This window comes from Bos javanicus, chromosome 1 (genome assembly GCF_032452875.1).
Source record: "Bos javanicus breed banteng chromosome 1, ARS-OSU_banteng_1.0, whole genome shotgun sequence".
In the NCBI taxonomy this organism is placed as follows: Eukaryota; Metazoa; Chordata; class Mammalia; order Artiodactyla; family Bovidae; genus Bos; species Bos javanicus.
In genome coordinates, this window is record NC_083868.1 from 83,041,418 (window position 1) to 83,056,722 (window position 15,305).

General features: G+C 48.4%; 2 protein-coding genes across 2 annotated transcripts; one reads left to right on the forward strand and one right to left on the reverse strand.

Moving 5' to 3' along the window:
* The first annotated feature begins 122 nt into the window (after positions 1-122).
* THPO (thrombopoietin) lies at positions 123-7,379 on the forward strand. Its single transcript, XM_061414049.1, is given in 7 exon segments — positions 123-1,166; positions 2,478-2,655; positions 2,894-3,021; positions 3,311-3,397; positions 6,126-6,293; positions 6,522-7,039; positions 7,041-7,379. Coding segments are annotated over 6 exon segments (1,047 nt in total). The 5' UTR covers positions 123-1,166; positions 2,478-2,642; the 3' UTR covers positions 7,174-7,379.
* A 3,496-nt stretch (positions 7,380-10,875) lies between these two features.
* Positions 10,876-15,270, reverse strand: POLR2H (RNA polymerase II, I and III subunit H). The gene is made up of 5 exons (XM_061414063.1): positions 14,039-15,270; positions 12,999-13,082; positions 12,826-12,919; positions 12,198-12,281; positions 10,876-11,242 (listed from the first exon to the last, which is right to left on the reverse strand). Exons 1-5 carry the CDS (start codon positions 14,109-14,111, stop codon positions 11,125-11,127), a joined length of 453 nt encoding a protein of 150 aa, XP_061270047.1. The 5' UTR covers positions 14,112-15,270; the 3' UTR covers positions 10,876-11,124.
* Between the last annotated feature and the right edge of the window lie 35 nt (positions 15,271-15,305).

Sequence of the window (15,305 nt, forward strand, 5' to 3'; positions counted from 1 at the left end):
ATCCCAGCACCCTCCTTCTTAATCTTGGGAGGCATCTGGTCTGGCTGAACTGGAGAATTCCGGGATCTAGGCCATACTCCTTAGCAGAGAGCCCCATCCTTGGGAGGAGGAGCAGGAGAGAGCCTGAGGATGAAGTGGAGAGGGGGGGTGGGGGAGGAGGTGGGAATAAGGTCAGGCCAGGAGGCCCCTGAGGACAGGCTGTGGGGAGAGTGGGACTGAGGAGAAAGCAGAGGAACTAGAGCCAAGGCCAGTGGAAGAGGGGGGCCAGCAGGAGGTATTTGCGGGGGAGGTTCAGCAGCTGTCTTTCCTAAGACAGGGACACATGGGCCTGGTTATTCCTCTTGTCACATGTGGAGTGGTAAGAGATGGGAGAGGGAGAAAGGGCAGGCAAAGAGGGCCCTGGCACAGAGATAAGTGGGCTTAGCCATCAGAGCCATGGGGCCCCAACAGAGGGACACCTGAACCCGGCTTAATCCAGCACATGCACCCCCTCACCTTGAAGTCCTCTCAAACTGTCCAGACTGCTTCCTGGAAACGCTGACCCCTGACAGGGTCTTCTCTAATACACGCAGTACCCACATTCCCACTGGAGTAGGAGGAACAAGACATGCCCCCCAGCGTGTTATTGATGACGAAAGCAGGAAAGCAAGAGCCTTAACAGATTTTAGCAGCAGGTGTGTTGTCCAGGGAAAAGAAATTTGGACAGCCAGGAACCGAGAGACCCACCAGTCTAAAACCAGACCTCTGTACCTCTTCCTGAGGGGTGAAAATGTCCTGCCAGATTCCTCCTAGGAAAAAAACTGTTTCCCTCCCGTCTTCTCCCCCAGCCGGCTCCCAGATTTCCCAGCTCCTAGAAAGAGACAGATCCCCCTATTCAAATCCTCTGTGTGGTATGCGTGAGTGGGATAGCTGGGCTCCATTAGTGAACCATGGTCCAGGCAGGGGCTCCAAGTCCTACGCAGGTGGGAGGAGAAAGCGTCACTTCCGGGGCCATTGCTTGTGTCTAGTGGCTCCCTGCTCTCTGATTGGGCAGAATTGGCCTGGGCAGGCGGGTGACCCCAGTGCCCCAGAGGGGCTGTGCCCCAACAGCCACCTGTCTTCCTACCCATCTGCTCCCCAGAGTGCTGCCTTCTCTGGACCTGAGTCCTGGAGCCCTTCTCTACCCGGTGAGTGGCAAGCCAGGTTTGGAGTTAAGTGAGGGTAGGAAGGACAGGAAAGAGGAATTGGGCTCTCTGCTGGGGGAGGGGTAGGCAAACTGGAACCTACAGGCACTGACCTTTGTCGAGAAGAGTGTGGCCTTCCCAGAATGGGAGGAGCAGGACAGAGCAGGGGTAGGGGGTGGGGTGCTGGGTTCTGAGGTACTGATAACGGACTTAGTGGAATACAGCACAGTCCTGGCTGGCCCTCAAGAAAGGGGGCATGAACCCAGGTAGAAAACAAGAAAGAAGGTGCTTTTCAGACTTAGGGAACATGGCACCGAGGTGGACACAGCCTCAACCCCCATTCATACCCAGTCATTCCTAATGAGCTTAAGAGGTTCTGAATCCTGGGGCTGGGGAAGCTGGGCCAGGCAAGCCAGGGCACAAGGAGAGGGTAATGCGAGGAGGGCTCATGAATGTTGACAGACCTACAGGAAATCCCAATATTGAATCAGGTGCAGGCCTCTTCGCACAACTTGTGAAAGAAGAAGGAAGCCATGTGGGGGGTCCTGCAAAGGAACCGGAAGGGGTCTGCAGAGGGGGCAGGGAGGAAGGTGAGGGCTATGAGACCGATATGGTGGGTGTCTAAGGTGAGGTAAGCCCTGTAAGGCAGGCATCAGCTCACCCAGCAGGTGCTCATTCCTGGGCAACTTGCTTCAGGAAGGAAGTTCCAGAACTGTTAGCCCATCTCTTCTTAAATAACCAAAGCAAAACCCCAAGAGGCTTTATGTGTTGGAGTAGATAGAAAAAGAATGAAAGGTTAATTTCTCCCACATCATCTTCTCAACCTTTTAATCACCGACTTTTAGTAGTTCAGTTTTATTTTGGTCCAATTCCCCTCCTCAACCCCACTCCCCAAGCTACCCCTGAGCTCATTGTATATGTTTGCTAGCTTCTGGTCCTGGCCCTGTAGCCATTTCCAATCTTTTCTCCAGGCTTGAGCCCCATTGCGTCCATTCTCTATCCCCATTCCAGGTTTTCTCCAACCAAACAAGCAGGGTTGCTCAGATTTTGAGGCAGTTAGATGTGTGTGTATAAATTCTGTCCTGCTGCCCTTGGTGGGGGGCTGGGGCACCACAGCCACCTCAGAGGTACTGAGGTACTCTGACGAAGAATAGACACCATACGGTACAATCACAAGATGACTGGAGCATTCGGGGCTTTAGCAGTTCCAGGCTGGTCAGCATCTCACACCCTCCCAACGTCTGTTCCCCCAGCCAGGCAGAGTTTCATTTCCTTGAAACTCCATTAATTGTTCATCATTCCTGTCACTTGCAGGATAGGTTCTAAATCCTCCTCCTCCTTGGCCCACCTGTGCCCCACCTGTGCCCCGCCCCACTCTGCCCCGAAGTGCAAGAGCCCAAGCCGCCTCCATGGCCCCAGGACGGATTCAGGGGAGAGGCCCCATTCAGGGAGCCACTCCAAGCAGACAGCCTGGCCAGAATGGAGCTGACTGGTAAGAAAATCCTTGGGAGAACTAGGGCCAAATCAGAACCTGGTAGAGGGAAAAGAGAAAGGAAATGTGCCGTGGTGGTGGGATGGGGGGGAGGCGGCCAGTCTCCCAGGAATAAGGCCTCTGAGCAGCAGATTCCCTGGATTGCAGGTCTGGGTCCTAAATAGAAATTTCTGGACTGCCAACCGACAATGATTTCTTCCTTATCCACCCCTTTCAACTTCACCTCTCCTCATCTAAGAATTGCTCCTCGTGGTCATCCTTCTCCTAACTGCAAGAATAACTCTGTCCAGCCCGGCTCCTCCTGCCTGTGACCCCCGACTCCTAAATAAACTGCTTCGTGACTCCCATGTCCTTCACAGCAGACTGGTGAGAATCCCCAAGCACTCTCCCTTCTGCCCACTTAACTGGAGAGATACCCTCACTCCCACCACTCCCTCTCACGACCCAATCCAATCACTACCCTTCCAATATTGTCTTAGTAAGACCACCACCAACACCCCCTGACCCGATTACTACCCCTTTACAAGGATTATGGTTTATAATCAAATGCTCTCTTAAAAGCTCTAGTCTGGCTGTATTACGCATGGAAGCCTATCCTGGTAATCGGGCCACCATAACGTGCCCTCTCCACCACCCCACCAATCTTTTTCAACAGAGCCAGTGTCCAGACGTTAACCCTTTGTCCACACCTGTCCTTCTGCCTGCTGTGGACTTCAGCTTGGGAGAATGGAAAACCCAGACGGTAAGAAAGCCATCCTTTCCCTTGGTTTCCCTAATCCTGTCTTCATCTGTTTGCTACTGATTCCCATGGATTTTTCAAAATTTCTGAGCTCTCTTTTAAAAAGAGTTCCACTTCAACTTGGCCACCCTAACCCAATATACATTCTACTATGGGGATATCTTCTGGACAAGATGATGGCTTGTGGCCCAATATGTTAAATAGAGTCAAGGCTGACCAGGAGAAGCTGGATAGAGGTCTCTCATGGCCATGCCTTTGACCTATTTCCATTCAACCTTCTTTTTCTAAGGCAAGAAACAGTAGTCGATTTATTTTGTAGCATACTATTAGCCTCCTTGACCTTTAAATTCAGATTTTTCCCCTTTTTCAGCTTTATTAAGATATCATGGGCATATAACATTGTGTAAGTTTAAGGTAGTATACAATGTGTTGATATAATATATACATATTATGAAATGATTAACATTAGCTAATACCTGCATCACATCCTATAATTAATATTTCTTATTTATTATTTTGGCTGCACTGGGCCATCTTTGCTACATGGGTTTTCTCTAGTCACAGAGCAGGGGCTGCTCTCTAGTTGCGGGACACAGACTTCTCCTTGTGGTGGCTTCTCTTGTTGTGGAGCACGGGCTCTAGGGCATGCAGGCCTAGGTAGCTGCAGCTCGAGGGCTCTAGAGCAGGAGCTCAGTAGTTGTGGCTCATGGGCTTTGTTGCCACACAGCATGTAGGATCTGCCTGGACCAGGGATCAAACCCATGTCCCCTGCATTGGCAGGTGGATTCTTAACCACTGGACTACCGGGGAAGCCCTAATATTTCTTTTCTGTGGTGAGAACATTTAAAATCTACTCTCTTAGCACATTTCATGGAGAAGGAAATGGCAACCCCCTCCAGTATTCTTGCCTAGAGAATCCCATGGACAGAGGAGCCTGGTGGGCTGCTGTCCATAGGGTCGCACAGAGTCGGACACAACTGAAGCAACTTAGCACGCATGCATGCATGCACTGGAGAAGGGAATGGCAACCCACTCCAGTATTCTTACCTAGAGAATCCCAGGGACAGAAGAGACTGGTGGGCTGCCATCTATGGGGTCACAGAGTCGGACACAACTAAAGTGACTTAGCAGCAGCAGCAGTACATTTCAAGTGCACATAATTCAGTATTATGAACTGTAATCACTGTATATTAGACCCCCAGAACTTATTCATCTTAATCTGTTCAACCTTAAGTTGGTGTGAAGAAGCAAGATGACACAAAACTGGGAGGCACAGCTAAAATAACAAAAGACAGAATGAAGGTTCAAATCGATAAAAGGCTAGGTCAAAAACAAAGATGTATATAACAGATGCGTATAAAACTCTGGATGTGTGAAGTAACTGAATAAAATCCGCTTCCAACTTTCAGGCCATAGTTGACCCTGCTTCCCTCACATAAAATTTTAGCCCTAGTACTTACTATGAAACAGACCTGGGAGGGTTGGATTGCCTCAAACTTACCATTGTAATATTACCGAAGCAGCAGCTACTTAAAAAGCTAGAGATCCTAGGTGGCTTTAGATGTTTAACATCCACTATGTAGAAACATTCCTAAAAAGCTCTATTCTGAGTAGACTGCACATTTTTAAAAATTTCTATTGGAGCATAGTTGCTTTACAATGTTGTGTTAATTTCTGCTGTACAGCAAAGTGAATCAGCTACACATATACATATCCCCTGTTTTTTGGACTTCCTTCCCATTTAGGTCACCACAGATCATTGAATAGAGCTCCCTGTGCTATACAGTAGGTTCTCATTAGTTATCTATTTTATACATGGCATCAATAGTGTATATGTGTGAATCCCAATCTCTGAGTTCGCCCCACCCCCATCTCCCCCTCAGCATCCATAGGTTTGTTCTCTGTGTCTGTGGACTACACTTAAACTACCGCACTGAGTACTAGCTATCCTCTTTTAGGTGCATGCTCATGTACTCAGGGGCCCGTATTAAACTAGCATGTCGAAGCAACCTGAACAGTGAGAGGTTGGAAAATATGTTATGTGAGGAACTGTTTAAAAAAATAATAAAGCTCATGTGATGGGGTTGGAGAAGAGTAACCGTCTTACGGCAGAGCACAAACTGCTTTAGTCTGAGACTGAAGAAACCTACTAGAAGGGAGTACTGCTGACCAGGTCAGCTCCTCTGCCCTCAAGACACCTAGAATTCCCTCACTTCCCTCAGGTCTTCTGGGGACCGGGCCAGGGAGGAGGGGCAATTGCTAGTGATCCCTTGTAGATTCTGTTCTGCCATTTATCAGTAAGTCCCTTCCCTTCATCTTTATAATTTTTACGATGGTCTCGTATCTACATTAACTTTTTAAAAATCGTATGATCCTAACATTCTATAGAAGGAAGACTGGATTTACAGCACTAGAACCAAGAGGTAAAAGCTATAATAGGGCAGATTACAGAATAATCCAAGAACGGGAAAAAAAATAAAAATAAAAAGAGCTTTTCTTACTGAAATTACGTGTTAAGAGCCAGCTGGGTTACCGGACACTGGAGTTATTCAAGCAGAGGCTGATGACCAATTGTCGGGAGACTGAAGGAATTCCTGTGCTGGGTGGGACCTAGGTCCTGTCCAATTCTCAGCTCCTATGATTCATTCTGCTGGCTGCTCTTACAGGCTCCCCACCCGCCATTCGAATACCCTTTGAAGCTGTCCGCTTCTCTCTTCCATCTCTTTCCCAGGAGCAGACCAAAGCACAGGACGTCCTGGGAACCACGACCCTTCTGCTGGAGGCAGTGATGACAGCGCGGGGACAGCTGGGCCCCACTTGCCTCTCATCCCTCCTGGTGCAGCTTTCTGGGCAGGTCCGCCTCCTTCTTGGGGCCCTGCAGAGCCTCCTAGGAACCCAGGTAAGTCCCCAGTCAAGGGAATTAGAGAATATTTCTTTTCTGACTCAGTCCCCTTAGAAAATTCTGGAAATCCTGAGGGTGGAAGAGCTGACCTGCTAAGGAGTGCATCCTCCCAGTCACAAAGCCTGGGTTCTGGCACCTTATCTTCCCCGTGTAGACGGGCAGGCATGATATCTAGCCCAGGTCTCTGGCCTCAGGCCCATCCTCTGCCCTCAGCTTCCTCCACAGGGCAGGACCACAGCTCACAAGGATCCCAGTGCCATCTTCCTGAGCTTCCAACAGCTGCTCCGAGGAAAGGTGCGCTTCCTGCTGCTTGTAGTGGGGCCCAGCCTCTGTGCCAAGCGGGCCCCACCCGCCACAGCTGTCCCGGGCAGCATCTCTCCATTGCTCACACTGAACAAGCTCCCAAACAGGACTTCTGGATTGTTGGAGACCAACTCCAGTGTCTCAGCCAGAACTACTGGCTTTGGACTTCCGAACAGGCTGCAAGGATTCAGAGCCAAGATTCCTGGTCTGCTGAACCAAACCTCCAGGTCCTTAGGCCAAATCCCTGGACACCTGAACGGGACACAAGGACCCTTAAGTGGAGTTCATGGACTCTTTCCTGGGCCCTCACCCAGGGCCCTAGGAGCCCCGGATATTCCTCTGGGAACTTCAGACATGGACTCCCTGCCACCCTACCTCCAGCCTGGAGATTCTCCTTCCCCAGCCCATCCTCCCCCTGGACAATACACTCTTCTCTCCTTCGCCAACCTCACCCATCCCCACGGTCCACCTCCAACCCCTGCTTCCTGACCCCTCAGCCATCACACCCAACTCTTCCAGTTCTCTTCTAGTTGCAGCCCACTCTCACTTCCGGAATCTGTCTCAGGAAGAGTAAGGTACTCAGCACTGCCAACATCAGCCTCCACGTACAGTCCCCTTACTTGTAGGAGAGGCCCTGGGAGACAACTGCAGCTATACAGGCATACCTCATTTTATTGCTCTTTGTAGATATTGTATTTTTTACAGATTGAAGGTTTGTGGCAACCCTGTGTTGTCACATGATGGTTAGCATTTTTTAGCAATAAAGTATTTTTTAATGAAGGTACGTGAATTACTTTTTTAGACTTGATGCTATTATACACTTAATAGACCACAGTATCATGGAAACATGAAGTTTATATACACTAGGAAACCAAAAACAAATTGTGTGATTTGCTTCCTGTGATATTCACTTTATTGTAGTGGTCTAGAACTGAATCTACAAGATCCATGAGGTAGGCCTTTATCAGATTTCCTGCTTTCACCTGACACCCAAAGTCCTGGTGAAGGGGGACATGCAGGACAGAAAACGTATAATTTTTTACTATATGTCAAAAAACTTCAAAAGCTATTTTTTAAACCATCAATAATATTCACCAGAGCAGTTAGTTATCTCTGGTCTATTTTCTGCACAAATTTACAGCTTACTAACTCTCTCTATATTTTTCATGTGATAATTCTGCAAAGGCCTGACCTGGCCTAGCTTCTGAACAGAGGCAGAACTTATCTCAGAGAAAAAAAGCCTGTGTTTTCTGCTCAGAACTAAGGTTAGTCTCTCTACTCTTTTTACTATCATTTTTAATGGAGCTCTCATCCCCTTTTCTTAGGAGACCCTTACTCTTGAGAAATGAAGGAGAGGTCTCTCAGAAAAGTTCCTCCATAACAGACAAAACTGAAAGGGATTAAATAATGAAGAAACGAGAGGACCCAAAGCTACCTGAAAAGCAAAGGGAAGATGTTCTTCTCATGGGCAACAGATCCCTCCCCCCCAACCCCCCACCCTGAGAGATGCTAACAGGAAGCTCTGGAGAGCCTTACACCCCAGGTAAGGCTGTACAGATGGGGTCAGTCAAGACGAGATGAGACTTGGATGTGACAGCTGAGCAAACAGCCAGCACTTCAGCAGCTCAGCAGGAAGCTTTGCCAGGCGCGGGTTCCTGCCTCCCTCCTGTGGAGGTCAGGGGGAAATGCAGGAAGTGGCTTGAGTCAGTCTCCTAGGGCTCACACAGCAGGAGGGGCAAGTACAAGTTGAAGGCTCATTTCCCAATTCCCAGAAGTATATACTATCTGAAAAGCAAACCTGTGTGACCACCATAAACTCTGCCTTGGAATGTCTAGAAAAGAAGCTAAGCTTACGGGGCTTTTTGAATAAATGTCACCTTGGTACTTAGGAAGAAGTTTATATTGCCCCAAACACTCCACTGCAAAGGTCAACACTACCTCCAGAGGCTCCTGTAGGAAAGCTATTGGAAGCTTTTCCCCTCCCACTTCAAACTCCCCAAAAGACAGCAAAAGCTACCATTAGGTAGAGGAGCCGGAAACCTAGGGTTCCAAACACCACAAAAACCCCAGGGTCATTAAGGCATTCCAAAACAACAGAGTGAAAGCCCCATGTCAGGAACTTAATGCACATTACCTTTAACATTCACACATCCCTATAAGGTGGGTTATTAACATCTCTGCTTTACAGATGAGGAGCAAGTTCCCAGTGGTTTCATAGCCTGTGAACAGGAAAAGAAACACCCTACGCTGACTTAGTCTGGAGCCCAAATGCTCCCCAGTGTGGTGCACTGTCCAATGTATCAGTGTCTCTATTGGAAGAAATTTCCAAGTCCTTAGAGAGGACACATCAACAGTTAAATGAGTTCTGAATAGAAAACCAAAGCTCTTGGTGGGGTGACCAATTTAGGCATCTCCAGGTGGTGTTCCCCACACCCCCGCCCCCCACCCCGCCGCCCACTTCATGGACAGAACAGTTGCCATGGAGGAAAAAAAATCAACAAACGCACAAAGCTCAAAAGTGCTGTCCAAATCTCAGATGGTGACAATTTCTGCATAGAAGAGAATCCATTTACCCACACTACAAATTCCAATGTGGAGTCAAGGGAATGGTAAGTGGAAATTTTAATTTACTGAAATATTAAAGGAGGTTAAATCTAATGATCAAATGAAACACCATGGTACATGAAAGCCAGCACCCAGTACATGACACGTGAAAGGGACCGAAGACAAAGAAAAGTTTTCAGCACAGTCAGCTGAGAGACAAAGATGGCAAGACTACAAAAAAGTAAATAGCCAGAAAGCTCCAGGCATCCAGGGCTGGCATCTGACTTACCCTGGGGCAAATGCAAACAACTCATGGGCTGCTCCAGTGTAAACTAACTTGCCTCTATTGAACGTCTAACCCTTCATTCTATCTGGCTGATTCTGTCCCTTCCTCCCTTTACAGAAAAGACAAAAAACTGTTACAACGAGGACACTCTTATCTCTATTCAACTGTATGCCAGCTGTCTTTCTTCTGCCACCCCAGGGCGGCTACGACAGTCTGCTACCCAACAAACCACTATTGGTAATTAGGTTCCCTTTCTTACCTAAATCCATCCTTCTCCAATCCCTACAAAAAAAATTTTTTTGACTGCATGGAAAAGGTCCTAGGATTCCATAAAAATTCACCCCAACTCAATTCATGTCCTATTTCCCTCTCCCCTCACTCTCCCCCTCCCCACAGTAAAGCAAAAGAAACATCTTTTCTCCACCACCACCACCACCCTGCCCATCCCCCACCCCCCTTCAGAGGCCATTCATTTTCAACCCATTTATCTAAATACTATTCCTAACACCTCCAGTAAAGACCTGAAAAAGATGGGGAAGGAAATACCCCAGAAATCCCAGCAGGACGACCAGCTCCCGTGGCAAAACTGGGAACTCAAAAGAGACAACGGCTTAATACACACAAAAATCTTTCTGAATTGTTACCCTGAACTTCCCAGGGGAAATCAGGGTTCCATGTACTTTCTGAGACCACAAATGCCAGGCTGAAGACCGAGCTCAGATGCTGGAGTCCTTGCAAGCATCACCACTGCCTCAACTTTGCTCTCCCCCCTACTGTTAAATTAGTGACTGCAGTCAGGCTAGTGTATTGTCCAGGGCACTGGCACTGAACTGCCAACCTAATTGGTATTGCTGCCCTGTCCATTTCACTGGTCTGTGTGGCAGCTCTCTGTTCAGTGTCACTGGTGAAAACCACCGCCACTTACCCTCCCTCCAGGTCACCACTAGAATGTAGAGCAGAGCTAGCTCATCCACCTGCTTCCACAACCACCAGATCGTTCTGGCTCTCCTCTTCAGAGTTGTGTCCCATGTTTGTGTCTAAAAGCCTCATCTCAAAGCTTCCATAAAAATGATGAATGCATCCAGGCTATGCAGGCAACACATTCAAGTCAACGTGATCTGACTTCCTGAGAGACTGAAAGTGTTGGAAAAACACAAGCAAGGCTCCTTGCCTATTCAAAGTTCTATGCCAAATGGGTAGTGCCCTCAGGAGCCAAAAGCACAACACTTTCTCTCCCACACAGAAAATCACCTTGGAGGGGAAATGTTGGGGATGGTCAGCCAGGAGCCTGAGATAATCCTGAACCCAGATACTTAAAGGTTGGGATAGATCCTGTATTGACACGTGATCATCTGGCTGTGGGCCAGGAATATAATGTACCACAAACAAGCTGAAAAAAATGATTTTAAAATGGGAAAACCTTTTTTAAAAAGGAAGGAAAAAGAGTCTGAAAAAGTAAAGTTTAATTTAAAAAATCATGTACATAAAACAGCTACTGATTCATCTTAAGCTCTCCCACTGGGTCTTTCACAGGCAAGTCAGTTTCCCACTGAGTCCAAACCTCCTAAAGATGCACCCACAGTGGACAGAGAGCCAGCCCCTTTTGAACAGGTGAACAACAGCAACTGTTATTCGGGCTTGAACTGACATCCAGGACCTGAGTGACTAAGCAGCAAGGCCAGCTTCCTGGGTGGTTCAGAAGGCCAGTTTCTTCATGAGCAGATACACTCTGGAGTCCACTTCAAATCCATGCAGGTTGTTGGCATCACCCTGCAGCCTCATGAGCAGGCCCCCATAGGACACGTAGGCAGAGCTGAAACAGAAGACCCAGTCCTGTGAGTCTGAGTGCCAGAGCAAAAACTACTCAGCTACTCTCATGCCAGCCTAAGAAAAAAAGGCACCCTTCTAGAGTTCTGTCATTAGGAACCAAATTTCAGACAAAGATGATGGCACAGATATGTGCAAGGCAGTGTTTTTTATATCAGAAAGGTGGAAAATACTCCATGCCCAGAATAAGGGAAATGGTCAAATCAATTAAGATACATCCATTTACTGGAATGTTACACAGCTATAAAAATGTTTAGGAATTAAAAAAAAAAAAAGTTTAGGAAAAGCTTTAAATTGACATGAGGAAACATGTTTTACATAACATTAAGCAAATGAAACAGAACAAAACATTGTAATAAACAACATGATCTCAGAGAAAAAAGTACATAGGAAAAAAACCTAGAACATTCAAGAATGTTTATGTAGAAGATTCCCTCTGGTTATAGAATTATAGGTGACTTTTTTCCCTCTTCATATTACTTTTCTGCTTTTCAAATTTCTTGCAAAGGGCACATATTGTTTTAATAAGGTTTTAAAGAAAAGGAAAAAATAGTTGGGCAGAGAAACCAAAGAACTAGGGATTGGATTGCAGAGTAGCAAAACACACACACACACACACACAAACAAAAAAGCCTAGCAGTTTAATCACTTATGCTGCATTTAGTTCTTGGAGAAGTAACTTTCCTTGGCATTTCACTCAGCAAGATTAACAGTTTCTCATTTAGATTACAGGCCTTAAGATCCTGACAGAGGGCAAACTGAGTAGCCTACATTTCAGACTGAAACTGTTCCCAAAACAGTTCCTTTCTGGGTCTCACTAGGTCTGAGGTGCTTGAAGAAAGAAATCCAGGGAGCCTGAGGATGGTCCAGATTTTCAAAGCATAGCCCAAATTCTCACAAAATGAGGAGGGAAAGGGCTCTCACAAGACCGCGGAACTTACAGGCGTGTTGCTGCTTCAGTAGAAGTTTCGTCTCCCTCAATCCTGTACACTTTCCCATACATGACATACTCAAATTGGTCAGCCCTGTGGAACAACAGGGGCAGTTATTCTTAAATACAGTTAACAAAAGTAAGAGGCCCTTTAAAAAAAATGGTAACTAGTAACTATATACCAGCATCATAACACCAGGTACTTTCTAAACGTGATGTCATTCAATCCTCACAGCAACCTGTGAACTAAGTATGACCATCACTGTTACTGATGAGAAAAAACTAAGGTTGAAGGAAGTTAAGGTTATTCAACAAATACGTGGTAGAGCTGAGATGTGAACTGAGTGGGCGTCCGAAGCCTTTCCATCACATCAAACTCCCTCCCAAGACACAAGGCCCACAGAGCCTAGGTCATTCAGTGCTCATTTCCTCCACTATCAAAAAGCGACAACTCACACTGTAATCACTGCCTTGGATAAACACCTGGATGTCTGGATTCTCAAGTGCTGCAGTTTCCTTAAGCTAACACAGAGTCTGCTGATAATCATTTATTTCATGAATTAAGTAAGGGTCTTTCTATACACCTATCTACTTAGTCCTCAGGCACATTTCAGGTGCTCCCTTTTCCACCCCCTCACCTGGAAGGCCTATCATCTGTGGGGTTGTATTCACCATCATCCAGAGTACCATCTTCATATAAGGTACTAGCTATGACCAACCGGAACTTGTCACCTGAAATAACAGCGGTATCAGAGGGTGAAGAACAGCTGAGATAGCAAAAAGCCTCCTGCTGTTTGTGTTCAATACTTACCCAAGTCTACAGGGTAAATCTGAATGTTTACATCAAGGATGAGGTCCATCTTGAAAGATTCACTCTCACAATGCAGCCGAGACACTGGAGGGGAAGAGTGGCAGAAGTTAATTGCCTGTGACCCAGGGCAGCCCCTACAGGGCAGGGCAGACAGGTACTTCAGGGGACTGGATGCAATAGAATACTCAGTCTAATGCAGTCTGTATCCACTGGCCTCTCGTCTGCTCTCACAGAAGTGCAGGCTCAATCAGAATCACACATGCAAGAAGGAAAGGGGAGACAACCTGTGGCCAGTGGACAGAATCCACAGAAAAGAATTAAACATCCTCTGGCAATAAATAATATCCAGGTTTTAGGCCAACCTAGGTGATTAAGAAACAACCTGATTTGAGGCAAGGTATTCATTCATCCTAAGGTTTCCTCTTCCTGTGTCAGGTGCTGTGCTAAGGGGATTGATTATCAAGATGTGTAAGAACTGGTGTTTGTCCCGAAGAACATACCAGTGTTCAGGCAAAGGAAGAGACACCCAGGACAATTATTGATAAATGACAGAAGAAAGAGGTGTATACCAAGCAGTCAACTATTAAACTCTGAGAGGATTTTACAAACAGCTACAGACTCTGAGAAATGGGATGTGAGGTCGGATTATTCATTGCACAACCTTGGGTGGGCTGCTTAGCCTCTCAGAGCAAAATGGGTAAGACACCGCCTACTCTTGGAAGAGAATGTGAGACAAAGTGTGTGTGAAGTGTACAGTACAGCGCCTAGTCCAGAGTGGGGAGAGATTAGAGAAGATGCCTGGAGTCCACCAGCACCAGGAGAAAAGGCCTCCCAGGCAGCGAGCACAGCTTGTGTGAAACCAGGGAGAGCTCGGGAGTCTCCGTTTTCTTATCTATAAAATTATTTCTCGAGAGAGGTCCCCACACCAGGACCGGCCGGTAGGGAAAGGCCACGCGTAAGTGGGTGGACAAGCGGCCTAGGGGCGTGTACCCGAGGAGATTAGCCCCTTCCCCGAAACCGCCCCTCCAAACCTTGCTTACCTCGGTCAAACTTTTTGCCTTCCGGGTCAATGTCTTTTACATCAAAAATATCCTCAAACAGGATGCCCGCCATGGTGAGGGGGCCACTAGAGTAGTAGAGGGACTGAGCGCGCGACCACGACGACTAGAGGTAGCGCACCCCCTTGCGTGGAGGAAAACAGAGGCGCTAAGAAGACTCCGCGCTGGAACGGCCGCAGCAAAGGAATAGAATAACGCATGCGCACAGACGAGCTGTAACGCGGCCACTTCCGCTGCCTAGTTCTCGGGGCTTCTTAACTTCCGCCCCGAATGATGGTTTCCCAGAGGTTTCAGAATTGAGGGCTGGTTTCGGGTCCAGAAAACCCCGCCCCGGGCGGCGACACGGTGGGTCCCACCTCCGACCGAGGTGGCGTCGCGTCCGGCTCTCTCCCGAGGCTCTACTGCGCCCTCTTCACAAGCCGGGTCTGGAAGACTGGAATGCTCAAGGGGCCTGCCCCAGCCAGGGACCTTGATCCTTGGCCCAGAGAAGCCCGGCCCGAGCCCTACCCTGCCGGTCTGCGTGCCCGCCGCGGGCACGTCTGCACGGAGAGCGAGGGGAGCAGCACCCCGCCCCAAAGACGCTGGCCCGATTGGGCGCAAAACCCAGCCCTTCCAGCTGGCATCCAGGCCGGCCCGGGCCGGCTCGTCCCAGCTGGATGTCACCTGAGCCGGGTCCCTCCAGTTTGGGAATTGGCCATGATGTCACCATGGGGAAGAGGAAAGCCTGCACCGTGCCCTTCCCTGCTGTCTTCTCTCACACCGCCCCTTCAGCAGGGCATTAACCCCAAACCCACTGCCCTCCTCGAGCCCTGCCCCTTAAGCTCTGTTCTTCCCTTTCCGCTACCACGGTCCTCTCCTTCTAGGAAAGCTCTACGTGCTTCTTCATCCAGGCACTACCCTGTCCTACAGATGCCACCTCTTTCTTTACATTGCCCCTTCCTCTAGGGTGCCAGCTCTCACATCGGCCCCCTCCTGGGCACTGCTCCCTTACCCGGGAGCCCCCTGCGACCTCCCGCGCGCCCCTTCACCCCTGCGCTGCCTCCTCCTGCACACTGCCTGTTTCCTGGGCACTGGCCTCTCCTGACACTCTCCCTGACGCTGCTCATACACCAGTGCTCACCCCCTCTGCTCTGTCCTCCGGACCCTCATAGAGAACGCAGAGCCCCAGCAGGCCGTGTCCCCCCATGGCTGCTAGACGTCAGCACCTACTCCGGTTTCTCTTTGGGCCCTGCCAGGGAGAAGCGACCTC